The sequence below is a fragment of the Heptranchias perlo genome, chromosome 5 (genome assembly GCF_035084215.1).
Source record: "Heptranchias perlo isolate sHepPer1 chromosome 5, sHepPer1.hap1, whole genome shotgun sequence".
In the NCBI taxonomy this organism is placed as follows: Eukaryota; Metazoa; Chordata; class Chondrichthyes; order Hexanchiformes; family Hexanchidae; genus Heptranchias; species Heptranchias perlo.
Genome location: NC_090329.1, coordinates 37,187,062 through 37,206,034, shown reverse-complemented (window position 1 = coordinate 37,206,034; position 18,973 = coordinate 37,187,062). Strand labels below are relative to the sequence as shown.

The 18,973-nt window shown below is 41.7% G+C and overlaps 1 protein-coding gene across 4 annotated transcripts in view; it reads right to left on the bottom strand.

Annotated features, from left to right (window-relative positions):
- The window catches only part of kidins220b (kinase D-interacting substrate 220b), a 210,661-nt gene that overhangs the window by 82,580 nt on the left and 109,108 nt on the right, over positions 1 to 18,973 (bottom strand). For all 4 annotated transcript variants that reach the window (XM_067984236.1, XM_067984238.1, XM_067984239.1 and 1 more), the window contains exons 13-15: positions 14,583 to 14,747; positions 11,014 to 11,193; positions 2,766 to 2,931 (exon numbers count right to left, since the gene is read on the bottom strand). In XM_067984236.1, coding sequence (XP_067840337.1) covers positions 2,766 to 2,931; positions 11,014 to 11,193; positions 14,583 to 14,747 — 511 coding nt within the window. The remainder of the gene's footprint in view (positions 1 to 2,765; positions 2,932 to 11,013; positions 11,194 to 14,582; positions 14,748 to 18,973) is intronic.

Genomic DNA, 18,973 nt, shown 5'->3' with positions numbered 1-18,973 from the left:
CTCTCAGGAGCATTATATTTTTGAAGTCATGAGGTCTGCCCTTACTCACATACTGCCTGGCCATAGAGAATCCATCAGCAAAAGTAGCCGGAGTATAAAGCTTTGGTCAGACAGCAAGATAGACAAATCCATCAAAATGAAATAATTTCCAAATGTTCAAAAATTAATTAGAAACATTGAGATAATGAAGATGGGAGAAGTTAATGGCATGTTTCTGTATTATAACTTCTTTGTATTTCGATGCATTTTTATGCATATGGAGGATAAATTATATTTGAAGAATGAAGGAAGGTCTTATCAGTAGTATACAAATCTTTTTGCTTCATTCAAATATCCTACATGTAGCTTAGACTATGGCATATCATAGAAAAACCAAATAATAGGGATGACTGAACAATGATTTAATGTAAAGATCTTCCTTAAGAGGAAATGGGTCAAAATAAGCACATTCTTGGGAAGATAAACAGAACTTAGTAAATGCACCAATACACAAATGCACATCAAAAAAATGATTCCGTTCTTGCTGTGAACATTGCAAAATTTCTTCAATCTGTTCGCCAAAGGAGATTCTTTCCTCACAAGGAAGCACAAAAAGTTATATCAAAATTGCCTATGGGAAATTTGGTAACTCACTGGATAGCATAACATCCCCACAGCATTAAATCACCACCAGTGCCCCTTCAAAGTAATTCCACAAATGTTACATTACCATTCACCAGCAGAAATGGCTTTCCTATCCTGCCAAATAATTGTAAAGAATCTTACAACACCAGGTTATAGTCCAACAATTTTATTTGAAAATCACAAGCTTTCGGAGGCTTTCTCCTTCGTCAGGTGAATGTGGAAATCCTCAGGAAAAAGGAGAAAGCCTCCGAAAGCTTGTGATTTTCAAATAAAATTGTTGGACTATAACCTGGTGTTGTAAGATTCTTTACATTTGCCAACCCCAGTCCATCACCGGCATCTCCACATCATGCCAAATAATTGTTTGAGCTACTTGCTAGTGGATAAATATACCCAGTGAATCTGATATATAGCTACCCTTACTTGTAAACTGATCTAGAACTACACTCTCCTTTGCACATTTCAAGAGCAATGGGGATTTTGCTGTATTTCAATGGGGAATCTGCAAAATTGTGCTTCTTCAGTGATCACTGTGACTCTGAAGTTTCTACCATAGAAGAGAATTGGCTTAAACTCTTGTAAACTGAATCTATGACAAACAATAAGCCAAGTGGAAGGGAAAACACAAGAAGGTTTACGGTCAAGTAAATCCAGAATTAAGTCATGGTCTGAAAATTATGAGACAATGGAATACCCAGAATGAATACAATTTCACCTTTTAGGGTGACCCCAGTCAAGCAACAGTGACCCCATTCTGAAACTGAAGCTGAAACCAGTTTATGCAGATGGGATATCAAATTCAGTCAACATCAAGCCGTTTCACAAAGAAGAAGTCTCCTCAACCCAATTCAAGCTTCACGTGGACTAGGGGCTTCATCTCAAATTGGGGTCTCTACTGAGAAGTAGAGGATTCAAGACCACATTAACAACCTCCAACAACATTTTCAGCCCATATCTATCATCTGCAGCACAGCTGATGGCTGAGCATCAGCTGGGGCAACTACAGTCCCAAGACTCCTAACATCAGTAGATAGAAGTCTGAGATAACACCTGTATTCCTGCCCTGGAAAGATTTGAGACAGATAGTTCAGCACCACAAGGAATTTGAGCTTCCTCAGTGCAAGTTCAAAGAACTGCCAGTTCCTAGACAAACTTTCACCCTGCTTATACAACATAATGCAGCTTGCATGCACTCCCGTTAGCTCAGTGGGATTAATGTCACAAGTGTCCGAATAATACACACCATGGAGGTCTCAGGATCAATCCCCATTAGGGATGAGAAAATGATCAGGGTTCCCAATCCAGTCATCCCCGCTGGAAGCAGCTGCGTGCAAATATTGGCCAAGAGCAGGGCTGTAGTATCCCTCCAACCCATAGGGGAATAGCCTGCTGACACACCCTCATTAGCACGGTCTGGGCACCCTTTCAGCATAGGGCCGTCACAAGGCAGAATCTTGCACTAAAAAACTTTGGGGGGGGGTGCAGCGGTGGTAGGTGGTAGGTGACGGATGCAGGACCAAAAGCAAAAGCAGGAATAAGTTGCCCTCTTGCCTCATTTCAACACCAACACTTGGACTGCAGAGGCTCAATTGCAACCATTTAGGAAACCCAGGGTAGCATAGTGGTGGCGAAGACCTAACATAACAGGTGTCCATTAGTTTTCCTCTTGACTGCACATGGGAACCAAGTGCTCCCACAACAGTGTAGAGAAAAGTAATTGCAACGTCCCTAAGATAGGAGGGTGTAGGGAGAAAACATAAAAAAAAGTCTCCCTCAACTGGTGCTCTTGAAACAGATTGATGCCATGAGCAACCGCAAGGTTATTTTGAGCTGAACGTCTATCTAATTTTTGTTCAGATTTGGACTGCAAACCCATTTGAGTTTGAAATACTTCAGTGCGAAGATATGCATCACACTGCCAAATCACCTTAGAAATGTCAGGAAGTTAACAATTTCAGCTCTAAAGAACATACTTAAAACTTAAATTTACTTGGTCCAGTGATTTTCCCTCAATTGGATAATGGCATGTGGAGAGTAAATGAGCAAAAGAGGTATGCAAGTATTTTGAAAAAGTTATGACAAATTCAGGACTGAGAAAGGATAGAAAGCATTATTAAATTGTGTTAAAAATTGACCTTTACCTGACAGGCAAGGCTCTGGAAGTCTGTTCTGGTAGTTCTGGTGGGTTTACAAACATCAGTTTAAGCAGCAGCTCCAGATAGCTAATTTGCCGAGCAAGCTTTGTACTCAATGCCCAGGCCCAATTCCAATTTTCTCCCTCCTGTCGACCACCGAAGTAAATAATCGCTTTGAAAATAAAAAATAAAAGTTAATTTACTGTACTTCCATATGAAGAACCAAGTTAAAATTAAAAAGATAACCTGCATTGTCGGGTGATCTTTGCTCTTGTAACAAGCATCATCCCATCAACACTGGATGGAGTAGTCAGACATTCAGTGGGAACAAACAACCTTTTAAGACATTTTGGTCATTATGCCAAGATGTCACCATATGACCCTTCCTGCTCTCAGGCAGCATATAAGGACAAACACCATCTGGAATGTGAGTTCATTCTACCCCAAAGCATTTCTGAAAAATACATTAATTGTCTAGACTCCATACAAGATTGCCACTTGCGAGCACACTGTGTAGAGGAGGATAAAAGCAAGGACCCTACAAGGTAAACTATTTTTCTTTCTTCGACAGATTATTTCCTCCAAATAACTGGAGACTGACCAAAGAGTACTTAGGACAAGAGGGAGTTCACCATGGGGGAAAGAAAGAAACCAGCTGTGAAGACAGACCTGGGAAACAAAATGTCTTGCACACATGTTAAGTCTATTGGTTTAGTGAATATATGCGTAGCTGCCTGACAATTATTATTTTTTTTTTTACAGACCTCTTTTTCAAGAAAGAGTCATGGAACAAGTAGAATGACCATTTGCTGACTCTTTGGGTTTCCTGCCAGCTGTATGGTAGCAAACTTATACATTGCTAGCCTCATTTTGGCAACAAGCTTACCAAGTATTTTAGATTCATATAACGCCAATAACTGCTGAAAGTGGCGGAGAGACCTGGTATGTTCTAAGCAACAGGCTAGAGTACAACTGGCGCTCTACATAGTGGGAATGTTTTTTGAACTCCACTTTATCAGGAAAGGATTAAAAATGAAGAAAGAACAAACCTGCATTTATATAGCACCTTTTACAACCTCAGGACAGCCCAAAGTGCTTTACAGCCAATTAATTACTTCCTTTGAAATGTAGTCACTGTTAAGATAGGGAAACACAGCAGCAGCAGCAAATTTGTGCACTGCAAAATCCTACAAACAGTAATGAAATAAATGACCAATTGAACTGTCTTAGTGGTACTGGTTGAAGGATAAATGTTGACCATCACACTGGGAGAACTCCCTTGCTCTTTTCATTAGTGCGCAGGAGCAGTCTTCAGAGTGACAATAATCAGCCTCCTTCTTACAACAGTAGGCATGTAAGCAGCCAGTTGTAGGACTTTCTGCCATTCAGGATACAGGCCGAAAAGCTCAGGAAAATGTCGCCAAGTAGGCCTGTTGTGTTTCGGCCTGAAACAAGCAAGGATCATGGCTACCAGCTACAGTAAAGGACAAAGTGCATTTCACCATTTTGTCAAAGATGATTTCTTTTTTAAATGATGAAAATTTCAAAGAACTACAAAAAACTAAGATGACTTATCTGAACAAGAATCAGCACTGCAACAACTTTGTTACAAAAATTATGGGTGGAATATTTTCCAAGCAAATGCTTTTCCCGGCCTGATAAAACAAACCAACACCCCCTGCTTGCCCTTGTATACTTTGCAGGAATAGGAAAGGTTACACGAGGAGTCTGCTAACATTGTACTGTCAGAGACAATATACGACTCATTATGATTTTCCCAGCAATTGTAATCTGATGACAGTCTCCACTCAGTGTTGGAGTGTTCTACGACATTCAGAATAATTGTTTTTTAAAAAAACAAAGTTAAATTACCTGAAAGGTGTCTCAAAAATGTGTTAGAAATAGATCCTTATTGTTTTATATAAACATAATAAGATGTAGTATCGTATGACAGTTTTAAGGCCCATGCAACGACTTTACTAGAAACACAGCAGTGTGTTTCAGGATTCTTGACCATTTTACCATTGAAGGATTCAGGTACAATTTATGTTGAAGTGCTACATTCAGGTGTTCAGAAAGGTTTAAAACCACCAGCTTGCAGTTACAGTTGGAAAGGGGAGGAGATATGTAGTCAAACAAAACAGACTGGCTTGTTGAATGTTGCCTGCTATCCGATCTAATGGGAGGAGGGGGGAGCTTGAGTCTTTCCTGCGAACCATCCAGGGTCACTGCGTGGAGATAACACTTTTCTTTCTAAAAATTGCAGGAATTAGTTTCAAGGAACCCACATCTGGGGAGGAGCGATAGCAGGTCTAATTGACAGCTACGCTGGCCAACCCCTGGATAAAGATTGTGTCAGGTGTCGAACAGCCAAACTTCCTGTCCAGGGTCAGGGAAAAGGAAACTTCCAAACACATGGTCATGGTAAGTTGGTAAGTTCTGCTGAGAAAGGTAGATAAGGCCTAGGGCACTATAACTTTAAGAGAGCCAAACAGGCCCAGAACAAGCCTTGGTGTGATTCAGTGAGAAAGCTGACCAAAACAAAGTGGTACTTAGCCGGCTAACTGGAGGAGTTCGGCATAATTTATTTTCTTCATCACAAGGAGGGACTGAACTAAAGTGGGATTTACTACAACTGTTACTCTGTGCATTCAGATACCCACTGAAATAAAGCAGATTAATGATTCATATCTGGCGTGATAATCAGTCAACCTTTTGGAATATTGGAGAAGTGCACACGAAGACATGGGCAAAGGATTACACTATCCAGTCCACATAATAAGGGGGCTCCCTCACTGTTACCACCACCAACCACCACCCCTCCAGTCAAGTTACCGTAGAACTAGGTATTGGCCAGTGCGGGCAAACTCCTGATCGAGATTACTGGAGGGTCCAGTGACGTTGAACCCGAGAGAATATGATAGAAGCAGAGCTTTTGCTTTGTGTCAAATTGGGAACATTTTTGTATAATTTTAGATTTAGAAGATCAATATGGTCTTTAAAAGACGAGAGTTAAGATGGAAGCTGTATTTCATTATTGAACTTGAAAATGGAGAAGGAATCAGACTTTGTACAGGAAAACTGGATAGCTTGACTGATTTAATAGTCAAGCAAATAACAGAAACTTTCTGCCAGCGTAAGCTAAAATTAGAGCTTGGCAGCTGTAAGACCCAGATAATGAGTGTCAACTTGCTCATTAGTACACCATGCCAGTTCTTTGTATAATGTATTTGATCTTAGTGATGGAACATATCTTAAGTGTCTGCTTTACTCAGTGGTAGCACTCTCAACTCTGAGTCAAAAGGCTGGGTGTTCAAGACTCACCGTGGATTTGAGCACACAATCTAGTCGAAACACTTCAGTGCAATGGTGAGGAAATGTTGCATTGTCAGAAGAGCTGTCCTTTAGATGAGATGTTAATCTGAGACCCAGTCTGCCTGTTCAGGTGGATGTAAAAGATCCCATGGTACGACTTAAATAGCCGGGAGCCATGGGCAACATTCCTCCCTCAACCACCATGATCAGAACAGATTACCTGGTCATTTATCGAATTTCCTGTTTGTGAAACCTTGCTGTATACAAATTGGCTGCTGAGCTTGCCTACAAGCAAATGATAGCTACACTTCAAAAGTAATTCACTGATTAGTCTCTACCATCATAACGTTTCGATTAGTTATGGAAAAGGACAAGGAGCAATCTAGAATAAAAATACTTAACTGGAGGGCGGCCAATTTCAGTGGGTTGAGAACGGATCTGGCCCAGGTAAATTGGAATCAAAGGTTGTCAGGCAAAACTGTAATCGAACAGTGGGCAGCCTCTAAAGAGGAGATGGTTCGGGTACAGTCTAGGTACATTCCCATAAAGGGGAAAAGGTAGGGCAACCAAAGCCTGAGCTCCCTGGACGACAAAAGAGATAGAGAGTAAGATGAAGCAGAAAAAAGGGGTGTATGACAGATGTCAGGTTGATAGTACATGTGAGAACCAGGCTGAATATAGAAAATACAGAGGAGAAATGAAAAAGGAAATAATAGGGGCAAAGAGAGTGTATGAGAATAGACTGGTGGCCAGCATAAAAGGGAATCCAAAAGTCTTCTATACACATATAAATAGTAAACGGGTAGTAAGAGGAGGGGTGGAGTCGATTAGGGATCAAAAAGGAGATCTACGCATGGAGGCAGAGGGCATGGCTGAGGTACTGAATGAGTACTTTGCATCTGTCTTTACCAAGGAAGAAGATGCTGCCAAAGTCACAGTAAAAGAAGAAGAGGTAGTTGAGATACTGGATGGGCTAAAAATTGATAGAGGAGGTACTAGAAAGTCTGGCTATGCTTAAAGTAGATAAGCAATAAATAAACAATATAAACTAGAAGGCACAATTCTAAAAGGGATGGAGGAACAGAAGGATCTGGGGGTATAAGTGCATAAATCGCTGAAGGTAGCAGGCCAGGATGAGAAAACGGTTAAAAAAGCATACGGGGTCCTGGGCTTTATAAATAGAGGCACAGAGTACAAAAGCAAGGAAGTCATGATGAACCTTTATAAAATACGGTTTGGCCACAACTGGAGTATTGTGTCCAGTTCTGGGCACCACACTTTAGCAAGGATGTAAAGGCCTTAGAGAGATTGCAGGGAAGATTTACGAGAATGGTTCCAGGGATGAGGGACTTAAATTACCTGGATAGACTGGAGAAGCCGGAATTGTTCTCCTTGGAACAGAGAAGGTTGAGAGGAGATTTGATAGAGGTATTTAAAATCATGAAGGGTCTAGACAGAGTAGATAGAGAGAAACTGTTCCTATTGGCAGAAGGGTCAAGAACCAGAGGGCATAGATTTAAGGTGATTGGCAAAAGAACCAAAGGTGACATGAGGAAAAACTTTTTTTTACACTGCGAGTGGTTAGTATCTGGAATGCACTGCCTGAGGGAGTGGTGGAGGTAGATTCAATCATGGCCTTCAAAAGGGAACTGGATAAGTACTTGAAATGAAAAAATGTGCAGGGCTACGGGGATAGGGCGTGGCAGTGCGACTAGCTGGATTGCTCATGCACAGAGCCGGCGCAGACTCGATGGGCTGAATGGCCTCATTCTGTGCTGTAACCTTCTATGATTCTAAATCACCCGGTCCAGATGGGATGCATCCTAGGTTGCCGAGGGAAGTAAGGGTGGAAATTGCAGAGGTGCTGACCATAATCTTCCAATCCTCCTTAGATATGGGGGTGGTGCCAGGGAATTGGAGAATTGGAAATGTTGCACCCTTTATTGAACAAGGGTGTAAGGATAAACCCAGCAACTACAGGCCAGTCAGTTTAACCTCGATGGTGGGGAAGCTTTTAGGAACGATAATCCTGGACAAAATTAATTATCACTTGGACAAGTGTGGATTAATAAAGGAATGCCAGCCCAGATTTGTTAAAGACAAATCGCGTTTAACTAACTTGATTGAGTTTTTTCATGAGGTAACAGAGAGGGTTGATGAGGGCAATGCAGTTATGTGGTGTATATGGACTTTCAAAAGGCGTTTGATAAAGTGCCACATAATAGGCTTGTCAGCAAAATTGAAGCCCATGGAATAAAAGGGGCAGTGGCAGCATGGATACGAAATTGGCTAAGTGACAGGAAACAGAAGAGGTGAACGGTTGTTTTTCCAACTGGAAGAAGGTAAATAGTGGTGTTCCCCAGGGGTCGATAGTAGGAACACTGCTTTTTTTGATATATATTAATGACTTGGATTTGGGTGTACAGGGCACAAAATCTGTAGATGGCACAAAACTTTAAAGTGTGGTAAACAGTGAGGACGATAGTGATAGGCTAGTAGCATGGGCAGACACATGGCAAATGAAATTTAAGGCAGAGAAGTGCGAAGTGATACATTTTGGCAGGAAGACTGAAGAGAGGCAATACAAACTAAATGGTACATAGAAAATAGGAGCAGGAGTAGGCCATTCGGCCCTTCGAACCTGCTCTGCCATTCAATTTGATCACGGCTGATCCTCTATCTCCATACCATATTCCAGTTCTCTCCTCATACCACTTGATGCCTTTTGTGTCTAGAAATCTATCTAGCTCCTTCTTAAATATATTCAGTGACTTGGCCTCCACAGCCTTCTGTGGTAGAGAATTCCACAGGTTCACCACCCTCTGAGTGAAGAAACTTCTCATCTCAGTCCTAAATGTCCTACCCCGTATCTTGAGACTGTGACCCCCTCGTTCTGGACCCCCCAGCCAAGGGAAACATCCTCCCTGCATCCAGTCTGTCTAGCCCTGTCAGAATTTTATATGTTTCAATGAGATCCCCTCTCATTCTTCTAAACTCGAGTGAATACAGGCAGAGTCGACCCAATCTCTCCTCATAAGACAGTCCTACCATCCCAGGAATCAGTCTGGTAAACCTTCGCTGCACTCCCTCTATGGCAAGTATATTCTTTCTTAGGTAAGGAGACCATAACTGCACACAATACTCCAGGTGTGATCTCACCAAGGCCCTGTATAACTGCAGTTTGTAACTGTAGGTACAATTCTAAAGAGGGAGCCGGAAGAGAGAGACTTGGGGTTTATGTGCACAAATCTTTGAAGGTGGCAGGACAGGTTAAAAAAGCATACGGGATCCTGGGTTTTATAAATAAAGGTATAGAGTACAAAAGCAAGGAAGTTATGTTGAACCTTTATAAAACACTGGTTCAGCCACAACTGGAGTATTGTGTCCAATTCTCGACACTGCACTTTAAGAAAGATGTGAAGACCTTAGAGAGGATTTACTAGAAAAGATTTACTAGAATGGTTCCAGGTTTGAGGAACTTCAGTTAAATGGATAGACTGGAGAAGCTGAGTTGTTCTCCCTAGAGCAGAGAAGGCTGAGAGCAGATTTGATACAAGTGTTGAAAATCATTAAGCGCTTAGACAAAGTAAATAAAGAGAAACCAATCCCATTGGCAGAAGGGTCGAGAACCAGAGGACACAGATTTAAGGTGATTGGCAAAAGACCAAAGGCGACATGAGGAAAAACTTACTTTAAACAGCAAGTAGTTATGATCTGGAACGCGCTGCCTGAAAGGGCAGCGGAAGCAGATTCAATCGTGCCTTTCAAAAAGGAATTGGATAAATACTTGAAGGGAAAAAATCTGCAGGGCTACAGGGAAAGAGCGGGGGAAGGGGACTAACTGGATTGCTCTTACAAAGAGCCGGCATGGTCTTGATGGACTAAATGTCCTCCTTCTGTGCTGTAACTATTCTATGATTTGAAGCACTTTGGGATGTCAGAGGAAATAAGAAGGTACTAAGTATGTGTGCCATCAGTATCTTGTGGTTTTCTTCTTCTTTGTAGATTACTTTACTTGTAAAGGAATATTAGTTTTAGGCTGAACGTAATGGTGTGACTTTGTGGTATTTACTGCCTTTCGGTGTAGACAAGAGCATGCTGAGCATTCAACCTGGTCTCCAGTGCTTTACACCATAATTAAAGTATAACGGTTAGTCCTGTAGCATGCTATCCCATTCACGGGATGCATAAAGGCACAGGTTTCTGTCCGAACAAGACTGTCTTTTTGCTGTGAACTGTTAACAGTTTACACAATTATATGTTAAGAAACTAACCATTTGATACAAACCTGTATCATTGCTGGTAAGCTATACTACCAATGTGGCAATATCAGAACAGACTTATCAGTAAGATTTTTTTTTAAACCTATTTGTGTAATTTCCTAGCATTTAGAGGCTTTCTTTTTTCTGTGCTACAACGTGTTAATTTTTGTAGTCAAATGATCATATATTTCAGATGTTTTTTAATGTTACAGGATACTATAGTTTCATCTCTGATATTGTTAACCAAGTCATACAACACCTTGCTTAAATGCCGTTAACTCAAATTAAGTATCACAACTACATCCCCACCGGAGTACTTATATCCTTGGCACCAATGAAAGGGGTCTACTTCATTCAAACTCCTCTGGACACTAGGTCAACTCTACCGCACTTCCTTTTGTTATATATGTGACCAAAGGAAGAAGCACGATATCAGCAATGGAGGCGTTTGAGGTCAATGGGGAGAGGAAAAGAAATTGGAGAACATAAAGCTGAGAAACTTAAAAGGAAAAAGCAAAACACATTGCTCCTATGTAGTAATACTTCCATTTCAAGCCCTATTAATTGTCTTGCTTAGCAACCTGATAAAATTAGTATCTGATCACCAGGAGCATTAATAGACAACAGATAAGGAGAGAATAAAAATTAAACTGTATTTATACATAAGTTACACATACCAAAGAAGATGTAATTAAGTGCCAGTAAACTCAGTCCAACTGCTATGCCAAGCTTCAGATCAACTGCGAAGCCAAGAAGTACTCCTGTTCCTCCACATATCAAGAGTGTAAGGAATACCACCAGCCAAGAGAACTGGAAGAGGGGTTCCACTTGCTGACCAGCAAATGTCTTCATTTCATCTAAGAGTAAGAGTGAAACATTAGCCTGCTATACAGAAAATTAATACAAGTAAATTATTCACTATATTAAATGTTAAATATTTGCTCTCATCTACTCCAAAAGGCAGTAAATACCACAATGTCACACCATTACATTCAGCCTAAAACTAATATTCCTTTATAAGTAAAGTAATTTACAAAGAAGAAGAAAACCACAAGATACTGATGGCACACATACTTAGAAAATTAGTACAAGTAAATTATTCACTATATTAAATGTTTAATTCCAGGAGGAGTCTTCTCCATCCACATACATGTTCATGCCTAATTTCATGCATCTACGGCTGAAAACTGATTTTTAAAACATTTATATCCAGGAAAGGCTCAACATATTTGTGATCATTCTCTTAGTGCCTAATATTCTTAAAGCAAACATTAAACATGAACATTTCCAGTATTTTAATTTTCCAACTGCCTATCAGCATTTGTGGGGCAAATGTTGACACTGTTCCTGTCCTTGCTTTTGAAGCCTGTGGCTCACTTGCTGGTTTGAGGTCACTGAACCTGCTATTTTCAATGCAGTCAGTCCAGGACTCTTCCAGTCACTGACATCACCCGAATAGCCCAGCAGGGAGGGAAACCCTATTCTGGGTGTTTCCACAAATTCAGGGCAGTAGTTTTTTTTTAATAAAGTCAAACAAATTTTGGGTTAGTTTATTCTCATTTTCTTCTGTAGAAAGGGGGAGTACTTTGAATAAGGAGCATCTCCCCCAGACCTTTCTTCCACTTTAATGACTCAACTGCAAAATAAAAATCAACAAACTGGATAAACAGAATACTCTGTACTGATGGGATTACATCCATGAATAGATGGTCAGAATGAGAACGTTCACTGTCAAAGACTTATTAGTTCACTGAGGGAATCCATCAAATATGATTCAAATAGCTTACAAAATTGTGCCATTTCCAGCAGATCATATCTGCAAGAGCGATCTACAGAGTGGAGAAGTCTTGTACCATCTCCTTTGTTGAAATAAAACATTTCATTGTTTGCTCACGAGAAATATCTCCCATCATAGCAAAATTTAAGGAAGGAATGAGAAAATGCCATTCAGCTAATCGAACCTGCTCCTTCAATAAACCTCACACTCCAACCGATCTATTTAATCTCCTAAGAATATCTAAAGTGTCCTTCCAAATCTCACCCGTTCCAGTTATCTTCCTTGGGGTGACATTATCAAAATCCCAGCAGCGAAGAAACAATCACATCCAACACTGTGTACATTTTTCTACAATCCTCAATATTGTCCCGAAACAACTCATTCAGCGTTTTTTTTTAAAAAAGTGAAATTAACATAGCAACATTTGCTGGAAGTCTAATCCATATAAATCGCTGCTCTGTACTGAAGGAGAAATAAATTCTTATAATCTCAAATCTTTGTTCAGGAATTGTATTTTTGGATTGGAAAATTGCAAATGTCACTCCATGATTTAAGAAGGGAGGGAGGGAAAAACCAAGTAACTACAAACCAATCAGTTTACCACAAGTTGTGGGAAAATTACTGAAATCTATCAGAGGCAAGAGAGACTGAGCACGTGGACAAGTATGAGCTGATCAAAGTGAGTTAGCACGGATTGTGTCTGACTAATCTGGTTGAATTTTTTGAGGAACTCACTAGGTGGATAGGCGAGTGTCTATGGATATTGTCCATATGGACTTCCAGAAGGCATCTGATAAGGTTCCACACAAGAGAATATTAGCAAAAATGAAAGCATCAGGAATTGGAAGTAACTCTGTGACAATGGATTGATAACTGTTTGGAGAGGATAGGAGTCAGAGAGTAAGGATAAAGAGAATGTACTCTGATTCATGGAATGTGACAAGTGGTGTTCCCCAGGGATCCGTACTGGGCTTTAGCTTTTCACCATATATATTAATGACATGGATGAAGGAATAGAGTGTTGTATATCCAATTTTGTAAATGACTCTAAGTTAGGAGGTATAGTAAGTTGCGTAGATGGGAGCACAAAGTTACAAAGGCACATATACAGACAGTGAGTAAGCAAAACCATGGTAGATGGATTTCAATATGGTGAAGTATGAGGTCATCCACTTTGGATCAGAGATAGACAAATCGGAATATTTTCTTAATGGTGAGAGACTAGGAGCTGTGGAAGAGCAAAGAGATTTAGGTGTTCATGTACACAAAATCACTAAAAGCTAGTAAACACAAGTACACAAAGGCCAATGGAATGCTGGCATTTATCTCAATGGGTTGGAATTTAAAAGTGAGGAAGTGATGCTTCAGTTATACACAGCCTTGGTCAGACACCATCTGGAGTACTATGTTCAGTTTTGGGCACCAAATGTCAAGAGAGTTATACTGGCTTTGGATAGGGTACAGCGCAGATTCACCAGAATGATACTGGGGCTTAAAGGATTAAGTTGTGAGGACAGGTTGCACAAACTTTGCTTATATTCCTCGAGTTTAGAAGGTTGAGGGGTGATCTAAAAGAGTTCTTCAAAATTATAAAGCAATTTGGTAGTGTAGATAGAGAAACTATTTCCATTGGTGGGGGAATCCAGAACAAGGGGGCATAATCTTAAAATCAGAGCTAGGCTATTTGGAAGCACTTTTTCACACAAAGGGTGGTGGAAATCTGAATTTTTTTTTTCCAAAAGGCTGTGCATGTTGGGTCAATTGAAATTTTCAAGGGTGAGGTAGTTAGATTTTTATTAGGTAAGGGTATCAAGGGATGTGCAGCAAAGGCAGGTAAATGGAGTTGAGGTTTTAGATCAGTCATCATCTAAGTGAATGGCAGAACAGGCTCAAAGGGCTGAAAGGTCTACTCCTATTTCTGTGTTCAGGCTTGCTTATTCTCATGTTTCTTTATGACTTCCTCCACAAAGTATCCTTCTGTATGCATTCTTTTTCAGCAGAATGGAAGCTTTGTTTTTAAATATCATTTTAATGAATTGCTTGAAAATGAAAAATAACAATGGAAAATTGAGGTTTCTGTGTGGTTGTAGGTACCCTGTACAGCCTAACTTAGGCAAACTGTTCCCAGACTTAAATTCTCCTGCACAATATTTGTGGTTGACCATGATGGAGGAAGATGTTAAAATTAAGAATATTTCTGGGCCAGGCATATTTATCAGATAGATATGGAATAGTAGCAGGACTAAAGTGCTATTCACTTCCACACATAAACAAACAGTCGAGGGAAGATTACCCAATCAACATGTAGACAATAGGACATGACTATCTAAAAAGGGATATTGTCTCAATGATTTTCTCCGAATGGATGACAGCAATTCCAACTTATATGTGGAAGTTGAATAAATGAGACCCGACACATCAGTGAACAATATACATCAATTCTGTAAATGTGCAATCACCATGTTTTACCTTCAAGCTTTTTCAGGAGAAATGATTTTCCGCTTCCCCACTGAGCATAAAGTCCGACACAAATAGGTGGCTGCATAGTTGGCTCACTCAGGATATCTGCCAGTGCACTGCTATACAGGTCATAACCAAGCATATCTCCATCCGTCTCCGAAGGAGAGAGATGTCCTGTGAATTTTTAAAAAAAGGTTATTTTTATACTACAACATGCAATATCAAATGAATTTGTTTTACCATACCCAATTTGCAAAACAAATTTATACCAAGTACTCTCAAAAAGATAAATACTGTAAAGAAAAACAAGGACAGGAAGGAGCATCAGTCAGACTGCTGACATTTAACTACAAGAGACTGATTGGTTGAGAGGAAGGAGCTAGTTATGAAAGTAAGATAACTAAAGCAGAAAAAAGAATGGGGGAAAATAAAAGCTGAGCTAAGAGAGATCGCAACAGAGGATGGCATCTTTTATCAGCCCCTTGAACCTATTCAAATGGTGCATTTTTTCTTCTTTGACCACAAGACAAACTTATCTACTTAACATAGTAAATGTCCAGAAAGGGAAGGAATATACAGTTAGTTGCTGCTTCAGTTTATTGCAGCTTACAGGGTAACTGTTGTTTCCTCTGAACACGTGCAATCTTCAAAGTTGGAGTTCCACCAGAGCAGTTCGATGAATGACTTCTTTGTGACATGGAACCATAAATAAGACCCACTGCAATTTCAGCAGAGATACAAGCCCTCGGGTCAGCGTTGCAACCTTTAAAGCAAAACTAGCTGAAGTTTGCTGCTCCATACTGCAGAATCAGAACTGACTAGAGACAGCAGAAAGTCATAGCTGTGTCACGGCTTCATGCCTTGATGAAATCAAAGCAAAGAATTCTCTCCACCAAGGTGGATGATGTGGATAACCAGTCCTGGAACAAGATGAACATTTTTGATGTCCTAGCAAAGTTTATGCAAGTAGCTTCAGTGTCAGAGGCAGCAAATTTCTTATGATGATAGCAGTCCAGTAGATCTGGGAAATGGATATCACAAGATCAAGCCAATTAAAAAAAGGGCCTACCTGACTTTTAGAAAAATTTGTTCTCCGGATGTGAGCGACACCAACAAAGCTGCATTTATTGCCTATCCCTCAATGCCCCAATAAGATGGTGGCGCATCTTTTCCTTGAACCACTACTGTCCTTATGCTGATAGTGCTCCCAAAATGGTGTGAAGACCCATGAGATGAGCTTCCGGTGACATATCCGTTCCATCACCAAGACTGCCATTACCTATCTGTGCCCCTGCCTCAGCTCATCTGTTGCTGAAACACTCATCCATGCCTTTGTTACCTCTGGCTTGACTGTTCTACTGCTCTCCTGGCCAGCCTCCCATCTTCCACCCTCCATAAACTTGAGCTCATCCAAAACGCTGCTGCCCATACCCTAACTCGCACCATGTCCTGTTGGGACCTATCACCCTGATACTCGTTGACCTACGTTGGCTTCTGGTCCAGCAATACCTCGATTTTAAAATTCACATCCTTGTTTTTAAATCCCTCCAAGGCCTCATCTTGCCCCTCCCTATCTCCAGCCCTACTACCCTCCGAGATCTCTGTGCTCCTCCAGTTCTTGCCTCTTGCGCATCCCTGATTTATAATCGCTCCACTATTGGCGGCCGTGCCTTCAGCTGCCTAGGCCCTAAGTGCTGGAATTCCCTCCCTAAACCTCTCCGACACTACCTCTCTCTCCTCCTTTGAGATGCTCCTTAAAACCTACCGCTTTGACCAAGCTTTTGGTCACCTGTCCTAATATCTCCTTGGGTGGCTCTATGTCAAATTATGTTTGATAACGCTCCCGTGAAGCGCCTTGAGACATTTTACTAAGTATAAGGAGCTACATAAATGGAAGTTGTTGTTGTTGTTGAAGATGCTGACCCTTATGATAAAGGAATGGCGGCATAGGTCCAAGTAGAAATTTGGAAATGATGGCGTTCTCACGACATTGCTGCTGTTGTACTTCTCGGTGGTAGAAGTCGTGGGGCTGGGAGGTGCTGTCAAAATAAGCTTGGCAACTTGCTGAAGTACATCCTGCAGCCACAGTATGCTGATGGTGGAAGGGATGGACACCGAGTTCAGTGGTAGGGATGCTGATCAAGTGAATTACTCTATCCTGGATGGTGTCAATCTTCAAGTCCTGTTGTGGCAGCGCCCTTCCATCCGAGTGGTCAGTACTCTTACACATTCTTAACTTGAGCCTTGTAGATGGTGGAAAGACTTTAAGGGGGTAAGGCAGTGAGTCACACATCTTAATTATCCAAAACCTGCTCTGCCCTTGTAGCCACAGTGTTGATGCCGCTGGTCCAATTTAGCTTCTAGCCTATGTTGTCCGCCAGGATGTTGATGATGAGAGACTAGTCAATGGTGGTGCTTTTGAAGGTTAGGGGGAGATGGTTGCGTCTTTTGTTGGAGATGGTCATTGCCTGACACTTATGTGGCACAAATTCTACTTGCCACTCGTCAGCCCAAGACTGGATGTTGTCCCACTGTAGGCTGTCATGTGCTGCTCCATATTCAGAGTTGTGAATGGAGCTGGAAACTGTGGAATCGTCAGCAAACAGCCCCACTCCTGACCATATGATGGGGAGAAGGTCATTGATGAAGCAGTTGGTCAGGCAAGGAATTTACCTTGAGGAACTCTAGTAGCAATGTCCTGGGTCTATGGCAATTGGCCTCAAACAACCATGAAAATCTTCCTATGGGTCATGTATGACCCCAGTCACTGGAAGGTTTTCTGATTAAACCCCATTAACCTATTTTCCTAGGGTTCCCTGGTACCATACTCGGTCAAATGCTGCCGTGATGTCAAGAGCAGCTACTCACTCCTCTTCGGACACTCAGCGCCTCCGCCATTCACATTTGGATCAAGACTATGATGAAGTCAGGAGTCAAGTGGTGCTGGCAAAATCCAGATTGATCACCAGTGAGCAGGCCATTGGTGAATAAGTGGCAAACAAGGTTAGTGAGCTTCAGGCGCAAATAGCCACATGGGAATATGATGCCGTGGCGATATCGGAGACCTGGCTCAAAAAAGGGCAGGATTGGGTACTAAGTATTTTTTCTTTCTTTTTTATATAAGATTCATGGGATGTGGGCGTCGCTGGCAATGCCAGCATTTATTGCCCATCCCTAATTGCCCTCGAGAAGTTGGTGGTGAGCCGCCTTCTTCAACCGCTGCAGTCCGTGTGGTGAAGGTTCTCCCACAGTGCTGTTAGGTAGGGAGTTCCAGGATTTTGACCCAGCGACGATAAAGGAACTGCGATATATTTCCAAGTTGGGATGGCGTGTAACTTGGGGGGGAATGTGCAGGTGGTGTTGGTCCCATTTGCCTGTTGCCCTTGTCCTTCTAGATGGTAGAAGTCGCTAGTTTGGGAGGTACTGTCGAAGAAACCTTGGCGAGTTGCTGCAGTGCATCCTGTCGATGGCACACACTGGAGCCACGGTGCGCCGGTGGTGAAGGGAGTGAATATTTAGGGTGGTGGATGGGGTGCCAATCAAGTGGGCTGCTTTGTCCTGGATGGTGTCGAGCTTCTTGAATGTTGTTGGAGTTGCACTCATCCAGGCAAGTGGAGAGTATTCTATCACACTCCTGACTTGTGTCTTGTAGATGGTGGAAAGGCTTTGGGGAGTCAGGAGGTGAGTCACCCGCCGAAGACCCAGCCTCTGGCCTGATCTTGTAGCCACAGTATTTATGTGGCTGGTCTAGTTAAGTTTCTGGTCAACGGTGACCCCCAGGATGTTGATGGTGGGGGATTCGGCGATGGTAATGCCATTGAATGTCAAGGGGAGGTGGTTAGACTCTCTCCTGTCGGAGATGGTGATTGCCTGGCACGATTGTTACTTGCCACTTATCAGTCCAAGCCTGGATGTTGTCCAGGTCTTGCGCCATGCAGGCACGGACTACTTCATTGTCTGAGGGGTTGCGAATGGAACTGAACACTATGAAATCAGCGAACGTCCCCATTTCTGACTTTATGATGGAGGGAAGGTCATTGATGAAGCATAATATTCCTAGATACAAGGTGTTCAGGAAAGATAGGGAAGGAAAGAAAGGAGTGGAGAGCGGGGGGGGGGGGGGGGGGGGGCATTGGCAGTGTTGATTAAGGAGAATATTGCAGTGCTGGAGAGAAAGGATGTCCTGGAGGAGTCAAAGACAGAATCTATTTGGTTAGAGTTAAGAAACAATAGAGGAGCCATTACACTACTGGGTGTATTCTATAGGTCACCAACTAGTGGGAAGGATATAGAGCAGCAAATCTGCAGGGAAATTAGAGGTGCAAAATACCTAGAGTACTGATAACGGGGTACTTAAACTATCCTAATATATATAGGGATAGCAATAAGGGGCAAAGAGG